This window comes from Scyliorhinus canicula, chromosome 4, assembly GCF_902713615.1.
Source record: "Scyliorhinus canicula chromosome 4, sScyCan1.1, whole genome shotgun sequence".
Classification (NCBI taxonomy): Eukaryota; Metazoa; Chordata; class Chondrichthyes; order Carcharhiniformes; family Scyliorhinidae; genus Scyliorhinus; species Scyliorhinus canicula.
The window spans coordinates 214324061-214349339 of record NC_052149.1 but is presented as its reverse complement, the minus strand read 5'-3'; the positions used below and the strand labels follow the sequence as shown (position 1 = coordinate 214349339).

The 25279-nt window shown below is 44.0% G+C and overlaps 2 protein-coding genes across 7 annotated transcripts in view; one reads left to right on the top strand and one right to left on the bottom strand.

The window, feature by feature from the left end:
* rars1 (arginyl-tRNA synthetase 1) overlaps nucleotides 1-9005 on the top strand; it is a 40277-nt gene extending 31272 nt beyond the window's left edge. For both annotated transcript variants that reach the window (XM_038796047.1, XM_038796048.1), the window contains 4 exons: nucleotides 162-267; nucleotides 1159-1331; nucleotides 4630-4877; nucleotides 8777-9005. In XM_038796047.1, the coding sequence (XP_038651975.1) occupies nucleotides 162-267; nucleotides 1159-1331; nucleotides 4630-4877; nucleotides 8777-8886 (637 nt within the window). In that variant the 3' untranslated portion in view covers nucleotides 8887-9005. The remainder of the gene's footprint in view (nucleotides 1-161; nucleotides 268-1158; nucleotides 1332-4629; nucleotides 4878-8776) is intronic.
* A 592-nt stretch (nucleotides 9006-9597) lies between these two features.
* si:dkeyp-23e4.3 (rho GTPase-activating protein 7) overlaps nucleotides 9598-25279 on the bottom strand; it is a 206259-nt gene continuing 190577 nt past the window's right edge. For all 5 annotated transcript variants that reach the window (XM_038796042.1, XM_038796044.1, XM_038796045.1 and 2 more), the window contains 7 exons: nucleotides 24274-24472; nucleotides 22122-22335; nucleotides 21335-21449; nucleotides 19859-20074; nucleotides 17211-17428; nucleotides 14485-14658; nucleotides 9598-12352 (listed from right to left, as the gene is read on the bottom strand). In XM_038796042.1, coding sequence (XP_038651970.1) covers nucleotides 12235-12352; nucleotides 14485-14658; nucleotides 17211-17428; nucleotides 19859-20074; nucleotides 21335-21449; nucleotides 22122-22335; nucleotides 24274-24472 — 1254 coding nt within the window. In that variant the 3' untranslated portion in view covers nucleotides 9598-12234. The remainder of the gene's footprint in view (nucleotides 12353-14484; nucleotides 14659-17210; nucleotides 17429-19858; nucleotides 20075-21334; nucleotides 21450-22121; nucleotides 22336-24273; nucleotides 24473-25279) is intronic.

Genomic DNA, 25279 nt, shown 5'->3' with positions numbered 1-25279 from the left:
TTTACCCATTCAACAACACGTTTCTGGGTTCTTACAGATTTCTTGGGAGCTAGAAAGATTAATGATTGGATGTTCTGTATTCTGAGCAATACTAAAAGAACACGTGGAAATATTTTTCTTTATAAAATATATCAGCATTATATTTTGACATCTGCTCACAGAAAGAAGTTCAAAACCAGGTCAGGTGAAACTGTGCGATTGGCTGACCTACTAGAAGAGGGTCTGAAAAGATCGATGGATAAACTGTTGGTGAAGGAACGAGAGAAGGTAATGACTCTTAGTCATACCACAGACTTTGTTACTCAAACCTTTTTAGTTTCTCATGATCTTAAAAGAAAAGAAACATGCGGCAGTCTGGTGTGATATATATATTTGTATAATTATACTAATCAGGAGCAGGCCATTTGGCCTCGCGATCTTTTTCTTCCACTCAGTAAGATTATGGCTGATCTGGTTGTGGCCTCAACTCTACATTCCTGATCTCTCTTTCCTCTCCCCTACCCCCCACCCCGATATCCTTTATAAATCAAAAATCTTTCTCCCTCTGCCTTAAAAATATTCAATGACCCTGCCTCCCCTGATCTTTGGAGAAAACAATCATCCACGTCATTGGGATAGTAAGATTCTTTGTTCAGTATTTTTAAATAAACACAGGGAAAGCTATTACAAACCATATTTGAGTCTTGTGTTGCAGTAATACTCTTCAGATTTTGGCAACTTTGGGAAATGTCCCAAGGTATATCAGTTTAAGAAGAAAAACAGAACGTGATTAACTGGCTGAATTGTTATTAAGAAGCATAATAAAAGAAGTTAAGGATATTTGCTAGATAGGAAGATAATGGGGTGGTAAAGGGGTGTTAGGAAGGTCTGAAACGGAAATGAAATGGTCTGGCAAAGTGGAAGAGAATGTAGAAAGATGATTGGACTTGGTTTTCTCTTCTGCAGCTCCTGGATTATGTTGTAGTTTTCCTGCCCTTACTTTCCTGAACTGAATGGCCTCCTATACTCTACATTTCTGTGACCCGTGGTAATTGTTGTGGATTAATGTTGGAGATCACAAAATTGCAGTGTCACAGATACTTCATTTGATCATCACCTCGTAGCATTAAATGCGACTGTTGTTCAAAAAATGTTTTGTTTTTTGCCTTCCTGTTATAGGTTTTGACACCTGAAGAGTTGAAGGCAGCGAATGAAGCTGTTGCATTCGGCTGTATCAAATATGCCGATCTTTCTCATAATAGGACAAACGACTACATCTTCTCCTTCGACAAAATGTTGGATGACAGGGGAAACACAGCGGCCTATTTGCTGTATGCCTTCACTAGAATCAGGTGAGACACCTCTGAGGAAATGTTACTCTTTATGGGATACGGTAGTATTTGTGAGCGCACTGGTCCAAATTGTCCCGTGTCAATGAGCGGTGGAACAGCAGTTTGTATTATTACTTAATTGTGCCACAGCAGTGGTCGTATGTGCACGTGTACCCATGTTAGAGAAATATGTTGGAGTTCCTGCGAACCCCCAAATCAAAGTGCCTTTTGAGAGGAATTCAAATCCTTGTGAAAAATAACACATGGCCATTTCACAACCCTTTTCAGTCTGCATATATGCCACGGTTGGTGTGTGGCATAAAAGCACTCAAACATGCAAAAACCCTGTTTTATTAAAAAAATGGAGAGATTGCAACCTCCAATTTGCCAGTTAAATCTTAAAACATGCTTCCTGGGTGAAATCATCTTGTGTCTCTTTCAAGTACAATATAATTTGAAGCTTCAGTATCTAGTTTGTGCCACTAGAGGTTCTCAGCAAGCTGCAGAAAAAGCATTGGGTTGTACCATGACGTGGTATTGTGACACAATTTTGAAAGTTTTTAATTGCCTTCTCTTCCCATCCCCAATTGCTTTTGAACATTGCTATGCTCATGAGTCACAGATGGGCTAGGTGGGTAAGGATGTCAGATTTTCTTCCCTAAAGGAAATTAGAACCAGCTGGATTTCTTTGACAATCAATGGTTTCATGGTCACCATTACTGAGACTATCCAGATTTATAAACTGAATTCAAATTCCATGCAAACCCACGTCCCCAGAGCATTCGCCCGGGTCTCTGGATTGCTAGTCCAGCAACATTACCACTACACTGCTGTCTTCCCTGAGAATTATAACTGCTCCCCAGTCAGAACAACATGCATCACTTTTCACCCACTTTAATCTCGGTAGTAATATCTCCTTTTTTATTTCTGCCTTTTTAGTATTCTAGCATATATTTAATTTAAATTACAAGCAGAAAACACAATGAGAGCCCATCAGATACACTATTCATTTAAACATATTCGCAACACGTCCTTTTATTATCTATTTGACCGACTGTGGCATCAGTGAGCCGTTGTAAAATTGAAGTCAGGGAGAAATCTTTCCATTAGCTGGTGTCATAATATTACAAAGGAAGATGGTTGTCTTTGATGCAAGCTGATTTGTTTCAGCTCCAGGACATAGTTACAGGAGCTCATTGGGGCAGTGTCCAAGACCAAACCATCTTTCGCAGCTTCACCAATGACCTTCGTTCCATTTGTGTTGTCTGATGGTTGCACAGTGTTCAGTCCGACTCATAACTCCCCAGATAATGAAGCAGTTCATGCCTGCATGCAGCAAGTCCTGGATAACATTTTGTCTTAGGCTATGAAATGGCAAGTAATAGTGTCAGGTAAGATGCCATCTCAAAAAAGAGAGTTTAATCACCTCCCCTTTGGACTTTAACAGCATTACCATCATCAAATATCCACCCTCAAAATCCTGCAGGTCCTCATTTATCAGAAACCTAACTGGATCGGCTATATAAATACAATAAAATCTTTGTTCTCTGGTATGTTTGGGGAACAGGTGATGCTGATTAATGCTGGTTAGCGTGGAATTACATTATTCTGGACACACGATGGGTTGGGGAAGCAGCTGGGCAGTCAAGAGCCCCAGCACAGCAAGACATCACCATAAAAGCACCATGACCTTTAAGACAGTCTTTCTAGAAATCGAGCCGTTACTTCCACTGACAGTTGCTCCGCCCGGTTTATCTTTGTTCAGTCAGCAGTGTGATGGAATCCCTTGCCTGGGTGAGTGTAGCTCCGTCAACACTTGAGAGGTCCAACACCATCCAGGACAGAGATCCTCCTTGATTGGCATCCTATCCACCATCTTCAGCATCACTCCCTCTACAACCTCAGCACTGTGGCTGCATTGTGTACCATCTATAAGATGCATTGAAGCAAACTTGCCCAGGTTCCTCTAGCAACACCTTCCAAATCTGTGACCGCTACGACTGAGAAGGACAAAAGCTACAAACGCATGTGAACACGGCCACCTGCAAGTTCCTCTCCACGTTCTTGGCTTGAAATTGTATCATTGTTTCTTTATTGTTCATGGATCAAAATCCTGAATCTTCCAACCCAACAGCATTGTGGGAGCGCCTGCACTTAATGTACTCAGTGGTTCAAGAAGGTGGCCCACCACCACCTTTTGAGACCAATTGGAGCATGGCCAGTAACTCCCAGGTGCCGAATACAAAGAACTGTAGATCTGGAATATTGTGCTGCTGCAGTACTTTAATCCTGCCACTAGAGACCCCCATTAGACTATGGAAGTGAGGTTCAAATACTATTTAGTTCATTCAGTTCTATAACTTCCCTGTTTCAAATATTTATCCAATTTTTCCTTAAAAGGTGTCATGGTCTCAGTCTTAACTACTCCTGTGTCAAAGTATTTAATGCTCCAGCAACCCCTGATGAAAGACTGTAGATCTAAAAGGTTAACTCTGTTTTTCTCTCCACAGATGCTGCTTGACTTGGAATGTATTTCCAGCATTTTCTGCTTTTATTTCAATCTCCCCAAACTCCATCTTACTATTTTAGTCACAATTTTTAATTAACTCTTCACCAATACCCAGAGAACATAGCTTTCCCCCCTAACCTTTCAGCATTTCAAAATCTATTAAATCTCATTTCTACTCTGTCCCAGCATGCTGTAGAAATTGGCCTCCAGAGAATCATACGTTAATGACTCAAATTTCACTTGCAAGTTGAGGCATAGAATGCCAAACTCAATGTGTTTTTTTCCCCCCACCTGCCTCCCCCCACCTGCCTCAGCTTGGTGGATCAGATTTTCAGTACATAGAGGATAAATTATGTTTGAGAATTAAACTTGATGCACTTCTATAGGGTGGAAGGGAACTGACTTGTGTTTGATTCACTGCATTGCTACTTTCTTGAATAGACTGTCCGGAGAAGGGGAGCCAGTGAACAGCAGGTTACAGAATGCCTTTGATTTGAGAATAGGTCATCCATCTTTTGTTTTCTTGGTGGGGCGATTGAATCTAAAAACCACAAACCATTTAACATGGCTAGTTGGAATGTTCTCTTAATAGTCTTCACACCTAGATCTGAATCCATCACAGACTTTAACTTGACGAAAGGGGGGCAGCAGTCTCTCCTTTACCAGGTCCTACATGAAAAGCATTTGGAATTGTCATATTGATGGTGTGGTCCCAGGAAAAATAGTCATTAGGTTGTCAGTATGCAGTAGATTAATGAAGATGACAAACTGCAATCGCGATCCCAGTTTAAAATGTGACATCCTTTGCAGATCTATAAGTCGACTTGCAAACATCGATGATGCAACCCTGCAGAAAGCAGCTGCAGAAACAGCCATTCTGCTAAATCACGAGAAGGAATGGAAGTTGGGGAAATACATTCTGCGATTTCCAGAAATCATTAACAAGATCCTGGATGACCTGTATCTACACACCCTCTGCGATTACCTCTTTGAACTGGCCACAGCCTTCACAGAGTTCTATGATAATTGTTATTGTGTAGAGAAGGATAGGCAGACAGGTGAGTCAAACTGCATTTCTACAAATTCTTTGCTGTCTGCTGTTTAAAACTATATTGGTTTTCTTGTTGCTATTTTCTGTTTTTGATATTTTGTGAAAATCTCAATAAAAATTATTTTAAAAAAAAAACTATATTGGCAGAGGACAACGGTAGGGAATGTCTGCAAAATGCCTTTCCCATGATATTGGTAAGAAAACACTTTCACATGGTCAGGGTGGTCCAAGACACTTAAACATAGTCTTATGCAGATAAATATACACAGCAAGCTCTCACAAACAGCAATGAGATAAATTACAAGACGATTTGTTTTTGATGAAGTTTGAGTGGGAATATTGATTGGCCCACAAGATCTTCTCAACTCTTTGGATAGTGGTGTGAAATCTTTGTCACCTGAACAGTAAAATGGGGCTTTTCTTTAGTGTTGCGTTGGAGAGACTTTTATGTATGACAGACAGTGCAGCACTTGTTAAAATATGTGCTCAAAGCACAGGGAGCGGTGTATGAATACGGGGAGAAGGCGAGTAGGATGCTGGCACACCGGCTCCGAAAGCGAGATGTGGCCAGGGAGATTAGGGGAGTGACGGATAGAGATGGGAAGGTGGTGCGGAGGGGGGTGGACTTTTATGGGGAATTGTACCGGTCTGAACCCCCGGGTGGAGCGGGGGGGGAATGGGGCGCTTCTTGGAAAAGCTGCGATTTCCGAAGGTGGAGGGACTGGGGGCGCCGATTGAGCTGGAGGAGCTAGTTAAAGGGATAGGGAGCATGAAGTCGGGGAAGGTGCCGGGGCCGGATGGGTTTCCGGCCGAATTTTATAAAATGTATGCGGACCTGTTGGTCCGGACCTTTAACGAGGCAAGGGAGGGGGGGCTTTGCCCCCAACTATGTCACGGGCGCTGATTTCCTTGATCCTTAAGCGGAACAAGGACCCTCTGCAGTGTGGGTCATATAGGCCGATCTCGCTGCTAAATGTAGACGCCAAGCTGTTGGCAAAGATCTTAGCTACAAGAATAGAGGATTGTGTGCCGGGAGTCATTCACGAGGAGCAGACGGGGTTTGTAAAGGGAAGGCAGTTGAATACCAACATACGAAGGCTTCTCAATGTCATTATGATGCCGGCAGTGGAAGGGGAGGCAGAGATAGTGGTGGCATTAGACGCGGAGAAGGCCTTTGATAGGGTTGAGTGGGGGTATCTGTGGGAGGTGTTGGAAAGGTTTGGGGAGGGGTTTGTCCGTTGGGTGAGGTTGCTTTATGAGGCCCCGATGGTGAGTAGCCAAGAATAGGAGGAGGTCGGAGTACTTTCGGCTGCACCGGGGGACGAGACAGGGGTGTCCCCTGTCCCCCTTGCTCTTTGCATTGGCAATTGAGCCCCTGGCCATGGCGTTGAGGGAGTCGGGGAACTGGAGGGGCCTGGTGCGGGGTGGGGAGGAGCATCGAGTGTCGTTTTATGCGGACGACCTGTTGCTGTATGTGGCGGACCCGGTGGGAGGAATGCCGGAGTTGATGAGGATTCTCAGCGAATTTGGGGGCTTTTCTGGGTATAAGCTCAACCTGGGTAAGAGCGAGCTGTTCATGGTGCACCCGGGGGATCAGGAGGAGGGGATTGGTAGGCTGCCATTGAAGCAGGCAGTGAGGAGCTTTAGGTACCTGGGAGTCCAGGTGGCTAGGAGCTGGGGGGCCCTGCACAAGCTCAACCTCAAGGTTGGTGGAGTAAATGGAGGAGGAGTTCAAAAGGTGGGATATGTTACCGCTGTCACTGGCGGGTAGGGTGCAGTCCGTCAAGATGACGGTGCTCCCGAGGTTTTTGTTCCTGTTCCAGTGCCTTCTCATCCTTATCCTGAAGGCCTTTTTTTAGGAGAGTTAACAGGAGTATTACAGGATTTGTATGGGCGCATGGGACTCCGAGGGTGAGAAGGGTGTTCTTGGAGCGAGGCAGGGATACGGGGGGGGGGGGGGGGGGGTGCTGGCAACGCAGCGATGGTGCGTAAGTGGGCAATGGACGGGGAGTGGGCGGCATGGAAGAGGAGGGAGATGGTGTCCTGTGTGGACACGAGCTGGGAGGCGCTGGTAATGGCGCTGTTGCCGCTCCCTCCAACGAGGTATACCATGAGCCCGGTGGTGGCGGCTACCATCAAAATTTGGGGGCAATGGAGACGGCATGGGGGGAGGTGGGGGGCTCAATGGAGTCCCCGATACGGGGGAAACCACCGGTTTGTTCCAGGAAGCATCTATGGTGGTTTTCTGGGCTGGCACAGGGTAGGTATTAGGAGGTTGAGGGACCTGTTTGTGGATGGGAGGTTCGCGAGCCTGGGGGAGTTAGAGGGGACGTTTGGGCTCCCCAGGGGAACATGTTTCGGTACATGCAGGTTAGGGCGTTTGCCAGGCGGCAGGTGGAGGGGTTCCCTCTGCTGCCCCCACGTGGGATACGGGACAGGGTGCTCTCGGGGGTGTGGGTTGGAGGAGGGAGGATTTCGGACGTATACCGCGTAATGCAGGAGGTAGACGAGGCCTCGGTGGAGGAGCTGAAGGGTAAATGGGAAGAGGAGCTGGGTGAGGAGATTGAGGAGGGGACGTGGGCAGATGCCCTGGAAAGGGTGAATTCGTCCTTCCTGTGCGAGGCTTAGCCTCATACAGTTTAAGGTGCTGCATAGGGCCCACATGACTGGGACGAGGATGAGTAGGTTTTTCGGGGGCGAAGACAGGTGTGCTAGGTGCTCGGGGAGCCCAGTGAACCACGGCGATATGTTTTGGGCGTGCCCAGCACTGGGGGAGTTTTGGAAGGGGGTAGCAAGGACGACGTCGAGGGTGGTGGGATCCAGGATCAAGCCAGGCTGGGGACTCGCAATTTTTGGGGTTGCAGTGGAGCCGGGAGTGCAGGAGACGAAAGAGGCCGGTGTTCTGGCCTTTGCGTCCCTAGTAGCCCGGCGGAGGATCTTGCTTCAATGGAAGGATGCGAGGCCCCGATCAATGATATGGTGGGGTTCATCAAATTGGAGGAGGTGAAATTTGCCCTGAGGGGATCAGTACAGGGGTTCTTTAGGTGGTGGCAGCCTTTCCTGGACTTCCTGGCGGAACGGTAGGGAAATAGCCCGGCAGCAGCAACCTGGGGGGGTGGGGGTTTGGTTCGGTGGGAGGGAGAATTGTGTACATGGGTTGGTTGGATGTGGCAGGTGTTATCTCTTTCCTTTTCGTTGCTTGCTTTTTTTTGTGTTTTTGTAGTTGGGTGGGTGTTGTTCTTGGGTTTTTACCATGGTTGTTTTGTTTATATTTTGTGAAAACCTTAATAAAAATTATTTTTTTTTAAAAATGTGCTCAAATCCTGAAGTGAGGACATTCTGGCTTAGAATGAGCTATGATGACTAGACACAATTCCCTACCCAATCTCATTCAACTTGAAGGCAAAGTAAAGAACTATGAATTCTTACACCGCTCAATCTTAACTCATTTTGAAGACTGGTGGCAGCTTCAGACAGATATAGATGTGAATCACAAAGGACATCCAAACTACTGGACAGCCTAAAAGAAAGCTATCAACGTTATCTGGGTCTGCAATTTCTTTTGGGAAATCCATAGCTTTGAATTATGCTGTTCTTTCAGGATGTAATAGATAATATTGACTTGCTTGGCGATAAAGGAAGAGGTATTGAGTAGTGCTTTTCTGATTGTTAGCAGTTTTACTCTGCATCTTGGGTACTTCTTGCTGGCACTATGCAAAAGTAGTGAAAAGTGTGTTCATAATTAAGGGGCTAGAATAAAGGACTTAAGATCGGAACTGTGGCTGTATCTACCACAAAAAGGACTATTGGTAAAATAACTTACAGCGGCTAAATTTAAGGGTAGATCGGGCAAATCGTACATATAATTGGCAACTTACTCACTTAATTTGTCTCATTTTACTTCAGGTGAAGTTGTCAAAGTGAACATGTGCCGGATGCTGCTGTGTGACGCTACCGCTGCTGTCATGGCAAAGAGTTTTGCTATCCTGGGACTCAAGCCTGTTCAGAGGATGTAATTTTGCTGTAGCTATCACCATAACATTTCGATGCTGTCCTTGCTTTGCTATAGCTATCACCATATAACATTTTGATGCTGTGTTTATATATATTAAATAAAAATCTGAAGTAAAGAACATGTGTTTGTTGCTAGCATATTGGGGGGTAGACATCAAGTTGACCCATTTTCTGGAAGGAATCAAACATTTTAAATTCCAGAGCACACCATCAACACCACTTTTATAGGGAGCATATGAACACAAAAGAACATAACATGTTTTGTTGTAAAGGTGGGGCAGCCCCTTTTTGGATGTTGCAGGAGGAGGAGTGTCGCAGGCAGGTACAATTAGATTTATCAGGCACAGAATAGAAACGCAAGTTCCCCATGTGACTTGGAATTCATCTGCACCACTTGGACTGCAGTTTGAGAAGATGGCACACCACCACCTTCAAAGGACGATGTGGGTGTCTTTGGCAAGCTGCCTGTACCCCTACCCCATTAAAGAATGAAAACAAGTGCTAGTTTAAAAACTCTGGTTCCCGGTAACATAAGCCTGTGCTTGAAATTGCTGGCACTTCATTCCCAATGTTTTGTTGTACAGTTTAGGTGTGACTAAGGTAAAATAAACGACTGCAGCAACATGGTGCATGCAATTTTAACATGACAGGCACAAGAGGGATTGCACCACAGTGGGCTACAACTTCACAAGGGAAACAAAACAGGCACTTGCTTCTGTCATTACACATTTTAATAAGTAGGATAATCAACTGAAGGACATGGAGTTTAAGATGCAGCAAATATATTTACAGAAAGTACAAAATGTATGAATGCACATAAATAGATAAAAATGTAATTTGATTTCCTTAATCTTGGCATTAAGTAATAAAATCAGAAATGCTTCACTTAACATAAATATCTGCAGTTAATTATTTTGGCAATCCAGCATCTTGAAAGACAGGTCTTATACCAAGGTTTCAGCAGCTGCATAGAAATCAGTGGTCAACAGCTCAGTATTCTTGAACTTACCATAGAGTAATTATCCTGTACATCCTTAGTAAGTGAAACATAAAATATTTTTTAAAAATTGTTAAACTCGTTATAAAGAATATGAATTGAATCACTAATCGATGATTCAAGTAGTTTACATTTGGACCTACTAGACCATTCTGCATAATTGATATTTTTCCTATTTCTAATCTTTCTCCCTGTCACCATCAATAAAGCTGACTGGCCCATATTATTTCAACCTATGTCATCACTTTTTGTGCCATGTTTTTAAGACGGCAGCAGGGAACAATGGGAGTAACTTTAATTTGGTAATACAGGCACTAGCTGATCAAGTTACAATGTCCCAGATGTGTCTTGTGTACTATTGATCAGTAAACACCAGCAGAGCAGTGGACAAAGGTAGTCACAGTTGGGAAGATAAAGGATCAGTTGTTTGACGGGGAAAATCTGGATATCGTGTCTGAATGTTGTAGCTCTAGTTACAAATTCCTCAACCAATTTCACAATTAGAGAAGGACCTCTGTCTGCCCCTCGGTCTCTCCTTTGCTACAATGTAAAGCAAGTCATACACTATTCAGTTGGACAATAAGAGCAGACACAAGACCTCCCAAGAAATAAACAAGTAATCAGACCAACGGTTACCTAATTTAAAAGCTTCAAACCATTTTGGAAACTGAAGAATGTCAAATGTTCTGCAAAATTTTAATTAACCCATTAACTTACTTAGTTTCACTCGAGCTCATTTTTCTTGACTGGTTCATCAATTTCCATAATGCTCTGATCAAATGTTATGCCTTGAACATGAGGCAAGACAGTTGCATTTAGAAGTTTCACTGCAAAATTAAAAATAGTCCTGCAAGCAAAATACTATAGATGCTGAAAATACCAAGCCTGGCAGAAACTGGAGAAAGCTTCTCGGGTGTTTGAAGAAAGCTCACAACCAAAAATATTGCGCTGCATTTTACGGGGCGCAACAACACTCCATCCGCTAACCTTCCAGCTAATAGGCTAGGGAGAGGTCACCAAGTGCACTTTAACGTAATTGTTTTAAAGCGAGCCTTCTGCTCTTTTCTTGGAAGGGAGTCCTGCCTCAAGCTGCTGACTAATTGGTTTGATTGGCAGCTCCAGCAGCAGTAATGGCTGGTGGTGACCATTGCTGGGACTACAGGCAGTCATGGCAAACCTGGACTTACCTGGTCTTCTCCAAGGGGATGAGGTGAACTCTGATGGGCCTCCCCTTGCCCAACAGCAGTTAAAGCTGGGTAAAATACCAATGGTGGTAGCACGTAATGCCTCCCCTTTTCCTGCCCACCCCCACATAAAATTTCAGACAGGTTGGTAGGTGGCAGGAATGTCCCCCCTTTCACACAATTGGCGAGTTTGAAAAGTATAGCCACCGTTTCTCTCTCCACAGACGCTGCCAGACCCAGAATATTCCAGCCTTTTGTTTTCATTTAAAATAAGTTCTGTGCAGGTTTTTTGAACCCACATCACTGAGGTCTCGGGCTAGGGATAATTTACAAATATTTGAAGAAAGAAAATCAGACTGTGAGCCCATCATTGCTGATACAACATTAATTAAAACAAAATAGGAAATGTTAATGGTTAAAATTGCCTCTCTCTTCACTCATTGCCATCCCTTTATAGAATGAAAGAAGGATTTGCATAATTAATAGCAACAGTTTATGGTGATCGGGATGATGTTACAAGTATAGGCGACCTCTCCTACTGAAGAGACACATAATTAATTATAAATTGAGAAAAGTAATTTTGTAAGTAAATGCAGAGAAATGTTCTTTGGTATTTTGTTGATCTACAATGTTGGGATTTAAAATTTCTAAGCCAACACATAGACAGCCCTCTTGGTAAGAACTGGTTGAGCAGAAACCAGGAACATCTGGTGTGGAAGGCAATGTCTGGGCCTATGTCTCACTTTTCCATTGCAGAGATGTTGAATCAACCTTATGACTTGAATGCTGGTAGGCTGATGGTCGGTAAGATGTTGCTTTCGGCCAGCCTACACCTAGATGCAGGAGTAAAAATACCCTCAAATACAAAAGGTGAAATGCTTATAACTGGGAAATGCAACAATGCAATTTTACCAGATTCAAACAATTTAGCCAGCGATATTCATGATTAACGCATTCCAATGTTGGTTAGTACTTTTTAGAAACCACTCCTGTCCCTTCTCCCCTCAAGCCCTCCAATCCCATCGGATCATAAACAGGATTGACTTTGATTTGGGTGATTTTCCCTACCCCTACCCCATCATCTCCCACCCCCATCCGTCATTACCACTGCAGCTGCTGGCTTGCTCTCCCAGTTGCTGATGAATGATATTGGGTTAAACTGTAAAACTTCAAATTTTTGTTTCCCGTAGTTCAGCATCAGATGCTCTGAAGGAGTTTTTAATCTTGAGGAGTTCAGCAGCACAGCGATAGCCAAATACTTTGTTGTACCATTCCGGAGTTCGCCCTCTGCAAGAAACCAGAGGCACAGAATGAGTGGGTGAAGGTTTGTATTCTGGCTCACTTTGTAATTTCCAGTTGCTCTACAACCACCACCATTTTTATAACACCTTTAATGCTGTTAAACAAGCTTGCGTTTCAACATATGAAGATAACAAGCCTCAGAGTGAGGAAGCTGTAATTTATTGTTTGTATGTAGGCCTGTTTTTAAGATTGGGAGGAAAAGATGTATGGAGCTGGATTCTCTGTTTTGGAACTATGTCCAAATATTCACTGGCGTGAAAAGGACCACATATTCCTAGCCCTGCAGGGACGCGGCGTAAAACTAGCAGCTTTTGCTGCAGATACGGACCCCCACACTTCTGGGTTGGAGGCCGTTCGTGTGCCTCCAGCGGCCGCACTGCTCCATGGCGGGCTCAGACTGCGGAACTGGACATAAAAATAGACCCCCCCCCCCCCACCCCCCCCGGATCGACCGAGCACCTGACCCCGACCATCCGCTCAAACATTGCCCGACTGCGTACAAGGTCCTCCCCTGCCATTTGATCGGTCAGCCCCCGACCATGGCGGTCGTAGACTGAGTCAACAGCCGCCACGCTAGTACCCCGACCGACAGGACCACATTAGATCCAGGCCGAGGGCAGAGAATGGCGGAGCGAGCTTCTGGCAATGGCCGCAGGTAGGTGCCCTGAGGCGTTTTTCGGAGCCCGCAGAATCGGAACAGGCGCCGGTCCCAATTTAGTGCGGGGAAATGGATTCTCTGCCCCGGCGCCGGCTGCGATTTTGGCGTCGGGGTGTGGAGAATCCAGTCCATAGAGTCCAATCTAGTATTCATAGAAGAAAGCCATAGGCTGCCAGAGGTTATTTCAGCATGCAAGTTGATCTTTGAAGCCACCAGAAATCCTACCAAAATAGGGGTCGACCTGTACATTGCACGCAAAATGTGAACCTGTGGTGCGGGAAAGGGATTACCAATGTGAAAAACTAACAGGTACTTTATGTGGCATGGTGACAGGTAGCCCAGTTGCTTCACAGCGCCAGGATCCCAGGTTCGATTCCTGGCTTGGGTCACTGTCTTGTGCGGAATCTGCATGTTCTCCCCGTGTCTGCGTGGGTTTCCTCCGGGTGCTCCGGCTTCCTCCCACAAGTCCTGAAAGATGTGTTGTTAGGTAATTTGGACATTCTGAATTCTCCCTCCGTGTACCTAAAGCAGGCTTCATTGCAGTGTTAATGTAAGCCTACTTGTGGCAATAAAGATTAAATAAAATAAATAATCTTTATCATCACAAGTAGGCTTATCTTGCAATGATGTTACTGTGAAAAGCCCCTAGTCGCCACATTCCGGCACCTGTTCGGGTATACAGAGGGAGAATTCAAAATGTCCAAATTACCTAACAGCATGATTATCATAAATTAATTGTACTAAGATACTTTTAACCCACAATCAAATAATTCAAAAACCATCAAATTCATTGCCTTTGGCATCGGACGAAAAGAGTTAATTGAGTCACTTTGGCATCATTGTCAATATCCCAACTTTTTCAGATTTGGCATTTTCATCTTCAGAATCACCACTGGATAACAAATCATCTTCCCCTCCATCCACTGATCTGGATATTCCACATTTTTTGAAGAATATGACGGCACTTTTAGTGCACCGATAAGGGTCTTACAGTTTGATGTTTTGAGTGGTTTCATTATCAAGCACATTTACGCTCTTTGTGAAGGTTTTTTTCTCCCATCACCTATTCCATTCAGCATGAACATGATCCTTGAATAGCTTGGCAAGTCACACATCCAGAGCTGAATCTACGGACATTAGACTGCATTGCAGCTGTTATTTCTTCAAAGGCACCTCTTGATTTTCGTGGTTATATGGGATCTGAACATGTTCCACACCAAGGGGCTGAATTCTTTACAATGAACTAGCATGTGTCCAGTGTTCTGATTGGCCTCCCCGTGTTGTAAATGTTCTATTGTTCTTTTATCTCCTGTTTTGCCGTGACACTTTAAAATTGATGGAATATGAATTAACAATAATTCTGGTAAAATTGTCACACACTAAAAGGAAAAGAGTTCCCTAGAATCTCGCAACAGCTCATTGACAACCCAGGTTCACTCTTTGAACTCTTTCCTCTTACCTTGTGTCTATTCGACAGATATGAGAGAGCTTGGACTTTGCAGCTCCAAATGGTTCAATGAGATACTGGGACATGATCACATTCGCTTGGACTCCCAGTAAATGGACTTCTTTGGCATCCACAAAAGTGGCACCTAACACACACATTCCTGTTTGAGAGTCTGTCTGCCAAATCCTGGAAGACAATTAAACCAGTTAAAGTAAACATTTATAACTACCACAGCACATCAGAAACTCACCTGCACTTAAGATCTTTCTACACAATAACACCAATTAATTTATCTCAATTTTTGTTCATGTACATAATATATTTGATTAGGATCAGGCTAAAAGCACAATAATTAAATAGTCAAATTTATTTGTCCACTCATGAAATAGCACATGCCATTATGCATATGATGTGGAGATGCCGGTGTTGGACAGGGATGGGCAAAGTAAGAATTATTACAACGCTAGTTTAAAGTCCAACAGGTTTGTTTCGAATCACTAGCTTTCGGCACCGGAGGAAGGAACTGCGCTCCGAAAGCTGGTGATTCAAAACAAACCTATAACACACATGATCAGCAATTGCGTCAGAATATTACTTTGTTTCTCTAATGGTGCCAAGTGTAGAAAGGGTTGAATTAAATAGCCAGGCCCTTGTGATTTATTTGTATCACAAGTAGTTCTGGATATCCTTGCTACCTTTCTTGTTTTGGAACACGTGTGGTGGCGTTTGTAAGAGCAATGGCCTTTCTCTTTACCAATCTAGTACTGTTGGACTTCTTTACAGTTACTTATTACATTGAATAGCCTGGTTTCAGCCTTCTAATGCTGGCATTTACTTTCAATAACGTATTCTTATCTGCTGAATTTATTACAAGGAGTTTATAGTTTAAAGACATACTGAGCTAAGGTGGAACATAATTCATGCTGTTGCTATGTCTAGGCTCGACTATATCAATGCATCTCCCCTTCCACTTTCTACCCTCTGTCAAACAGGAGGGTGATCCAAAACCTTGCTGATCGTGTCCTAACTTGCAGCAAGTCCTAGTTCACTCATCACTCTTCAGCTTGCTGACGTGGTTAAACAACAGCTCAATTTTAAGATTCTCATCTGTAATAACGTCCAGAATTGGCTCTGCTAGTTAACTTAGAGAGTGCTTTAAAACACAGTCTTTCCATACTCCGTTCTACGGTCCAACTGCTGGGACAGGTCCCAACATATCCCAGTAAATTCCCAACTTCTGTCCTGGATTGGATTAGTGGGTCACATGATCCCTCACTCTCAGAAAATGTTCCTCAAAATGACGAGCCACTTAAAAAAGGGCTAGCTACTACGTCATCCATACTTTCAAATCCCTTCATGGCCTCGCCCCTTACTACATCTTTAATCTCCTCCACTCCCATAGTCCTCTGTTAATTCTGACTTTGATCATCTCCAATTTTAATTGTTTCACCTTTGTTGTTGGAACCTTCAGCTTCCAAGGCTCTAAGCGCTGAAATTCCATCCCTAAAGCTCACTGCCTCACTACTTCGCTTTCCTCCTAACCTACTACTTTGATCAAGTTTTTGTGGCTCAATGTCAAATTTTGGTTGATAATGCTACTTGGGAACATTTTATCGCTGCCCGTCTCCCCAAAGTTTGTCCACCATCTACATCGCTCAAGTCAAGTAATGCTATGGAAAACTCTCCACTTCCTTGGATGACTATGGCTGAAACAACACCCAAGAAACGCAACACCACCTTGAACAAAATAGCCAGCTTGATCAGCACCCCATCCACCAGCCTAAACATTCACTCCCTCCGTCACCAGCACAGGGTGGTAGCAGTGTACCGGAAGCAAGATGTGCTGCAGCAACTCAGCAAGCTTCCTTCAGCATCATCTTCTAAACCTGCCACCTAGAAGGAAAAGGGTCACGGGCTCATGGGAACACTTCCCCTCCAGGTCACACACCAGCCTGACCCGGAACTGTATCGCTGTCCCTTCACAGTCAATGAATTAAAATTCTGGAACTTCCTTTCCTAACAGCACTGTGGGTGTATCTGCATCAGATGGACTGCTGGCATTCAAGAAGGCAGTTCATCATTTTCAGAAAAGCTAAATAAGGACAGGGCAACAAATGCTGGCCTAGCCAGCGATTCTCGGGTTGTATAAAATATTTTTTTCAGAAACTATGTTAAAGGCACTATCTAAATAGAAGTTGCTGTTGTTATTGAAGCACATCTCAAAGCGCTTTTTAATATCTGGACCCATTTTCCCCTCCAACTATGTCAATTTAACATTGTAAAAACATTTTATGTATTTCCTGTCCTAGCCACGCAATCCAGATGGTGTTGTCCCTTCTACCCAGACGCTCCAGTGCACACTTCACTATCATCTCATGAGTCAGTCGTAGCAGGATGCAGAGACCTGTTGTACGCTTGCACTATTGTAACAACATAGCAAATTCTGCAGATTTTTTGTGCTGTTAATAACCAATTGCTCAAATTTTGTGGAATCATCTTTGTCAATCCTACAGCCCATGACTAAACCATCACTTAGTGCAGAGAGATTAAAATAGAGTCAGGGAAGGCGATAAAACAGACAGATAATTAATGCTTGTACTGTGAACAATTTTACAATCAGGCTTTTAATGACAGAGCTGCTGTTCTGAGCAAAGGACTCTGTCTCGAAGGAAACTACTAAAATATATACTTTTAAAATAGGGTCAGCACATGTACAGTGCCAAGTCCTTGTTGTTTACCTCAAAACTGTGTAATCTCTGGCTGGGTGTGGGAATGTACTGCTTATGGTGTAATGATATATCTCAGTCTCATCATCTCGAGTCTCAATGACTTTTGAATGAAGGAGGTCTTTTTCCCAAAGGTGATGCTCCCGGAGCAACCGCTTCAGAATTTCATCTGGTGACTTATCCAGTTCTGTGGATACTTTCCATAGCCGCAAGGGATGATTGTCATCAACCTGAAGATACAGATCGATGAAGTCCATGAATGTCAAATGTCATCTTTAAATCCATAATGCTAATACACAGCTCAAAGTTTTTTTGACTCTACTCATGAAACCAACGGCTGAATTTTATGGGGCGCTGGATTCCCCGCTCCCCATCCTGGCTAAAACGTCTGGGGGGGGGGGGGGGGGCTGGGTTTTGAGGTCAAGGAGCAGGAAGGCAGTCTAGGTGGGTTGAAACCTTGGGAGGGTCCTATGGTGGGCTGAGGTGCCCCATTAAGGAAGGAATCCACCCCCACCCTCACCCCCCCCCCCCTCACCAACACCCCCCCCCCCCTTTCCCAGCACCAGCCCTCACAAGGAAATCTACCAGGTAGGTCACTTGGTATGAGCCTCTCCAACTGCTGGCAGGAAGAGCCCTTGAGTGAACATATTATTGGCCCACGGTAAGTGGACTACCTGATGCTACCCCCGTTGCTGTCGCAATTGCAGTCGGGCACAGGCAGGCTAGTAGGCCGTCCACTGTAGGTTCCCCTTCAACCACACACCATCCTGTTTTGGATTAAAAAAAAATAAATTTAGAGTACCCAATTGATTTTTTCCAATTAAGGGGCAATTTAGCTTGGCCAATCCACCTACTGCACATCTTTGGGTCGTGGGGGTAAAACCCACACAAACGCGGGGAGAATGTGAAAACGCCACACGGACATTGGCCCAAGCCAGGATCGAATCTGGGACCTCGGTTCCGTGAGGTAGCAGTGCTAACCAATGTGCCACCGTGCTGCCTGCTGTTTTGGAAATATACCGCCGTTCGTTCATGGTCACTGGAATCTTGGAACTCCCTTCCTAACAGCACTGTGGGTGTACCTGCACCAGAAGGGCTTCAGCGGTTCAAGAAGGCAGCTCACCAGCACCTTCTCAATTGGCAAGAAATGCCAGCCTCACCAGTGACGCCCATATCCCATGAACGAGTAAAGAAAAGGTAGTCTCAATCTGTTACCAGTATAGAATCACAACACCCCTGGATTAGGGAAAGGAATACCAATGGGCATCATTCAGTATAAATTTATCAGCTTACTCCACGAGCCAACAAAATTGTTGGTTGCGGGAGTTGAACGGCAGACAAGTATGGATGCAGCAGAGGTTAATTGCCTTATCAGAACACTAACTTAAACTCCTGACCTGGAATTATTCAAGGTTGGCTAGAGTAGGATTAAGTTTCATTAAATGTACATTTTTATATCAACTAAAAGGAAACCGAATTAGGCACAGTTATCATAATGTTTCACTGCTGAACACCCAGTATCTTTTTAGGTGGCAGCAGTTATTAAGGCATTAAACATTTTATTAGAACTAGTCTATGTACTCATAATTTCTGACCTTCATTCAATTGGCATCTGGATCATATTGACCATAGAAGCCAGACGAAAAGACCAACAATGCAACAATTAATATTTTAATTGAAAGCTTCAACAAAATGAAAACAGGACTAAGTGATTCTTAAAAGTAGCACGAACGAAGGACTTGTGAAATTGCTCATTGTTCACCGGAGAGTATAATAAAAAGCAATTATTTTGCAACACTGTTGGAGAATTAAACAGTCCATCATAGGTGATAATTACCTTCGCAAGTGAGACTGACCAGATAACGCCGCAATAATTCACAAGTGCTTTAGCATTTGTTGCAAGACCCTGTTATGTGCAACACCAAAACTCAGTATATTGCCTCTTGTGGCCATGCCCCTCCCGGTCTTGAGAATCTCCTCAAAAGTCAGATTATTCCCCTCCAAAAATCTTCTACCCATTTTGAATCTGGCCTCTTGCCTCACCTCACATTTGACACTCGTACCTTTAGTCCCATTATCTGTATTCCCTTGCAAAACCACCACCCCACTCTACATCATTCTCATCCTTTAAGGCCCTCTTTAAAACCTATCACTTTGATCAAACCTTTGGTCACATCACTCTTAACATCTCCTTTTGATACTCAGTGACTATTTTCTGATTAAACTTCTAAATGACATTTACATTAAAATGAGCAGGAGGAGGTGGTCATTCAAACCCCTCAAGTCTTTCGCCATCCAATAAGATCATGGCTGATCTTCTACTTAAGCTGCACCTTCCCACACTAATCGCTCCAATATGCCCCGATTCCTTCAGTAGTGAAAAATCTATCGATCTCCAACATAAGTATACTCAATGTGCATCCATGGCTATCTGGGGTAGATAATTCCAAAGGTTCATAACCCTTTGAATGAAGAAATTTCTCCTCAACTATATCCTAAATTGCTGACTCCTGATTCTGAGACTGTGACCCCCCCTAGTTCTCGACTTTCTCAAGGGATACATTTCTCCAGCATCTACTTTGTCAAGTCCTTTGACGATTTTATACGTTACAATTGAGAAGGCACTACACAGATAGACTTGAATTGACGTCACTGGTCACCTTTTTGTATGTGATTTCTGCATGTTCTACACTGGAGCAGCTGATCCAACCTTTAAATTTTTCTTTCGCCTCCTTCAGCAGGCTTTGCAAGGACCTCTGTAGTGCAACTTTGACATGAAAATACCACTCCAAATTATTTAGACCATCGTCATAGTCCGATTGGAAGTCCTGGTTGATAGATAAGCTCTGGCACTGCTCTACCCATTGCTCAGGAACCTAGAAGAAAGAAAGCAATTACCATCACCTCAAATACTTCATAAACGGTAATTTAGCAGCAAGTAGGCCAACAACAGGAAAAGATCAATGGGCAAAGGAAAACAAATAATTTAATCAGATTACTTCAACTTTTCTCGGTGTCCATTTCTAAGTAAATTTAGACAAGTTTAGTATATTGGGCAACAGATTCACCCTGGCATGTATTAAAAGGAACACGTTGGGCGCGATTTAACAGAAAAAATACAGAGTCCCGTTTTGGGCGCATTTGGCACCCGGAAAGACTTGACTGTCGAACAGGACTCTTGTTTTCCGGCCCTCGGCAAGGAACGCTGCGCTCAGAAGAGATTGGGGCGCCATTTTTATATGCTGCCCCAATCTCAACCCTCCCACCATGGCCTCCAGACCCCCCCCCCCCCCCCCCCACTAACTTACTTATTAGGGGGGCCCCGAGCCCCCTCTTACTGCACTTCATAAGGGCAGGGCACCCTCAGGAATGATCCCCGGCATGGGAAACCTGCCACCCAGACACCTTGGCACCCAGTCTGGTACCCTGACAATGCCTAGGTGCCCAGTGGCATTGCCAAGGTACCACCCTGCCCAGAACCCAATCACCCGGGGATACCAGTGGCCAGTGAGGACGGGATCCAGATTGCAACGTCTCACGAGATCTCGGGAGGCATCCCGAGCATCACAAATGTCACGAAGAGCCTCTCCCGAGATTTAATGGCCTGGTCGCGTCACAGAGTCAGGGCCGACGAGGCAGTTCGATCAGGCCCACTAAAGCTGGTTGAAAAATTCCATAACTAGTTCGCTTCTTGCCATGTATGGATCCAAAATGAAGGCGCTTCATGTGCATTAGCTCTCAGATCACGAGAAATTCAACCATGACTTAATTAAGTTTATTGTTGGACATTCACACAAGGGGGTCGGAGCGGGGACGAATTATTTACTCATGCTCCAGGGATTTGTTAAGAGTTTTTAAACAGGCCATGTGAGCAGATGCCTTGCGGTTTACAGCATTTTCTTGTAATAAGATATTGTTGTACATTAACTGAATCTTTATTGTGTATCAAACAAGAATTTTGTTGCAGTTCCATAGTTGTGAAAGCATTTTTTTTTTAAAATCACAACTGGTGAATGAAAAAAAAAAACCTGTAAATTAATAAACATTTGACTAAATGGGAACTGTAATTGAATTGAGAATGAACTTTACAATCCGTACTGATTAACGTCAGGGCAACAGTTTAGAAAGGTTATTACCAGGAAGAGGCTTGTACACTCTGCAATCATGTGGGCCAATCCCTGTGTGGCAGCCAGGTTCTCACTCAGATCTCTCTGGTCAGGTTTTCCGAGACTGTACTTCCTCTGGCTCACCCTAGACACAGAGGAGAAACAAAAACACCATCTAAATCGCTATCTGGTTAGTTCATTGAACACAAAGCCACATGGAACCTTTATTTCAGAGGCATTCTCTGGCTCCTCCAGCATAGAATCGTAGCTATCAGCAGGTGATAAGCAGTCAGTCTGCAGCAGCGCTTCGAAATTTCAAAGCCAAACTTGAGAAATAAAAGGGCCGCTTTATCTGTAGTTATAAATTCAAAGCTGCCCCTCTCCAAAGGAGATAAACTAACATTCCCTCTTAATGGTGACTGCATTCAATTTGCATTGCAGACTGGAACTCCCATCAGGCCTGCCGTGTCAATGCAGTCCATTGTGCAACCCATTTATTTGCTGTAATCTTGGGCCAGCTGACTAATGGAGTACTTGAGTCTATGCATCAACTTAATTGGGAGATAAATGTTTTTGATAATAAAAGTGTGTTGTGGCCAGGCGCAGTCTGGTGTTATACTTTTATAATTCTCCCCATTCTGTCTGTCCATCCACGTTTCCTCTGATTTTTACAGTCGTCCACAAAAATATCCCAACCTAAAAACCTCCTGCACTTGATCCCATTGTCCTGCGTCTGTTATCTATTGTCCACCTTTTATCTGTGCACAGGTGCAGAAATTTCTCTCAATTCCACTTTTGTTCAATATCCAAAACTTACCTTGAGGTAGTGCTTTCCCTTCTCAGGGTATTGAGGTGGAAGAGGGATGGAGCCAGGCAGACTGCAAGGTTTGTGGGTGTCATTTGGTTCTCATTGACACAAGCCACGACGTCACGGAAAAAGAAGAGGAGGGTCTGCAGAGCTTCACGATTTTCATCTGGAAGGAGGAGAATGGCTGACTGCACAGCAGGAAGTTGCTGGTCTGTTGGTAGAACTGTAGGAAAGGACAGAGCAAGAAGTCCCAAGGATTGATAAATGAGGACAATAAAAGACATTTCTTGCACTCAGCAGGAAGTCAGATCAATCACCTTTACAAAACACTCAACCATGGACATATAGACTTTTGCAGAACAGAGCACCACGGTGGCTAGCACTCACAGCGCCAGGGTCCCGGGTTCAATTCCAGCCATGAGTGACTGTCTGGGTGGAGTTTGCACTTCCCGGGTTCGATTCTCGCTTGGGTCACTGTCTGTGCAGAGTCTACACGTTCTCCCTCCCCGTATCTGCGTGGGTTTCCTCCGGGTGCTCCGGTTTCTTCCCACAGTCCAAAGATGTGGAGGTCAGGTTGATTGGCCAAACTAAATTAACTCTTAGGTGTCCAAAGGTTAGGTGGGGTTACAGGGACAGGGCGGGGGATTGGGTCTGTGTAGGATGGTCAAATGGGCTGAATGGCCTCGTTCTGCAGTGTGAGGATTCTATGATTCCAAGAAGACTCTCTTGCCCATCACACATAGCTGTGAAGAAAAAGGGCTGGAGATTTTGAAAACTATGGGGCTGAACTCTCCACCGGCCGGATGCTCCATTTTGCCGGCAGCCCGGGGGGGTTTCCCAACGGCATGGGGCTGCCCCACAATGGGAAACTCCATTGTCGATCCGGCGCAATGGAGCATCTGCCGGCGGGGTCAAACAGAAATGTGGCGGGGCGGGGCGGAGAATCCAGCCCATGATTTCTGTTTCCACCCCATTGCTAGTAAATTATTCCATGTCCTACAGCCAGTGTAAAAATAATATGCTCTCTTTTTGATAATCTTGTATAATTACCTAGCCTTTTTTTTTACAAGGAAGTAACATACCTCCTTAAACTACAAAATATTCAACTGCAATGTGCAGTTAAATCGCCTTTTTATTGTTTTTAAGGTGAGGAAGTACACAACTAGTTTATTAAATGAAATCAGTGTGTTGTAAAATAGGCTACATTAATAATTAAATATGTCTGTCCACCATGTTTCGTTCACATAGTTGAAAACTCCCTTCAGGCAACAGTGTCATCAAGGGATATGGAAGGGGCAGCACAATGACGCAGTGGTTAGCACTGGGACTACGGCGCTGAGGACCCAGGTTCGAATCCAGACCCTGGGTTATTGTCCGTGTGGAGTTTGCACATTCTCCCCGTGTCTGTGTGAGTTTCGCCCCCACAACCCAAATATGTGCTGGTTAGGTGGATTGGCCACGCTAAATTGCCCCTTAATTGGAAAGAAAAATATATATTTTTTAAATAATCAAGGAATATGGAGAAAGTGTGGTTAAATGGAGGTACTGGTTAGATATGGTCACATAGAAAGATGGAGCAGGTTCGAGGGAGTTGATAGCCTACCCCCACTTCTTTGCTAAATTAAATCCCACTTTTCGTGTGTTTGGTAAACCTTGCAGAACTGGGAATCAAGATAATCTGCAACTCTCCTTCTGCTATCTCACAAAACAGCCATTTGGGGCACATTAAAGAGTGCTAATTATTCTTTTGATAAAGAAGCCATGGGTGAAAACAGATGCATTATTCCATTTGGAGGGAAGGGTAAAGATAGGGTGGAGGTGTTGACCTCGTTTAGGGTGCTCTTTCCAGGAGCCGGTGCAGACTCGATGGGCTGAATGGCCCCCTTCTGCATAGTAAATTCTATGATGATAATCTATGATAATCTCCTTACTAGTTTTATGCACAAATGAAAATGAGATCTGGCAATTCAAATCCTTTCAGTCGTAGAAATCGTGTACAGAATAAAATCATCTCAATGTCAAATCTTACTCAACAGAAACATGCAACTTTGAATGCAAAGGGGTTGCATTTGTGCTGAAAGACACATCAGGCTATCAAAATCGCTATTTTTTTAAAAAAGACCACAAACCGGAATTGGTGACTCCTAACAAGTTGACTTACACTGATATATATGAAGGAATGACTCGCAGAGCTTGGTGGTCAACAAAGGTTCAGGGAGATCCCGGAAATACTGTTTCACCATGTCTGCCACATCGAAAGCCGATTGGCCTTCATAATTGACACCATCTGGACAGCCCTCATTCATTTCCCGTAATGCCTGGATGCGTGATTTCACCCCAGACTTTCGGAATAATCCAACCTAATGTGCGTGATGAATAATATGAAAAGAAATTAAACGTTATAACATTCGAAGCTAACTTTTATTTTTGATAAATAGATGAACAACTTTATTATCAGTGACTAGCACAAAGATCAAAGTCAACTGGCATTCAAACCTGATCCTTCATTTGAACCTTCGGACAAGTCCACTGCACATGGAAATCTACCAAAGTTGAGGAGCGTAATATGTGCTACGTCATTTCAAGAAGGAATTAGATATAGCTCTTGGGGCTAAAGGAGTCAAGGGATATGGGGGGGGGGGAAGAGAAGGCGGGATCAGGATGTTCAATGTAGATGATCAGCCATTATCATAATGAACGGAGAGCAGGTTAGAAGGGCCGAATGCCCACCTCCTGCTTCTATTTTCTATGTATGTTCCTATGTAAATGACCTTATTGAAGTTGCAAATTACCTCATATTCCTATGTAATATGACCTATGTATGAGCATCCGGATTGGGCTGCCATAGGCAGTGGTAGAGACGGGTGCAATTTTGTCTTTTAAAAAGCAGTTAGACAGCTACGTAGGCAGGGTGGATATAGAAGGATATGGGCCAATTGCGGGCAAGTGGGACTAGCTTAGTGATATAAACTGGGCGGCATGGACAAGCTGATTTCCATGCTGTAAACTTCTATAACCCTATGACCTGTTTCACTCGGGGGCGAATTGATCAGTATAGAAAGCAAGGTAATTCATAACAATACATTGAGAATGTACTTCAAAGTCTGGGTTAAAAGCACAAACTAGTTTATTCTATATTTGACCAGGACATGCTTGATAAAAACATT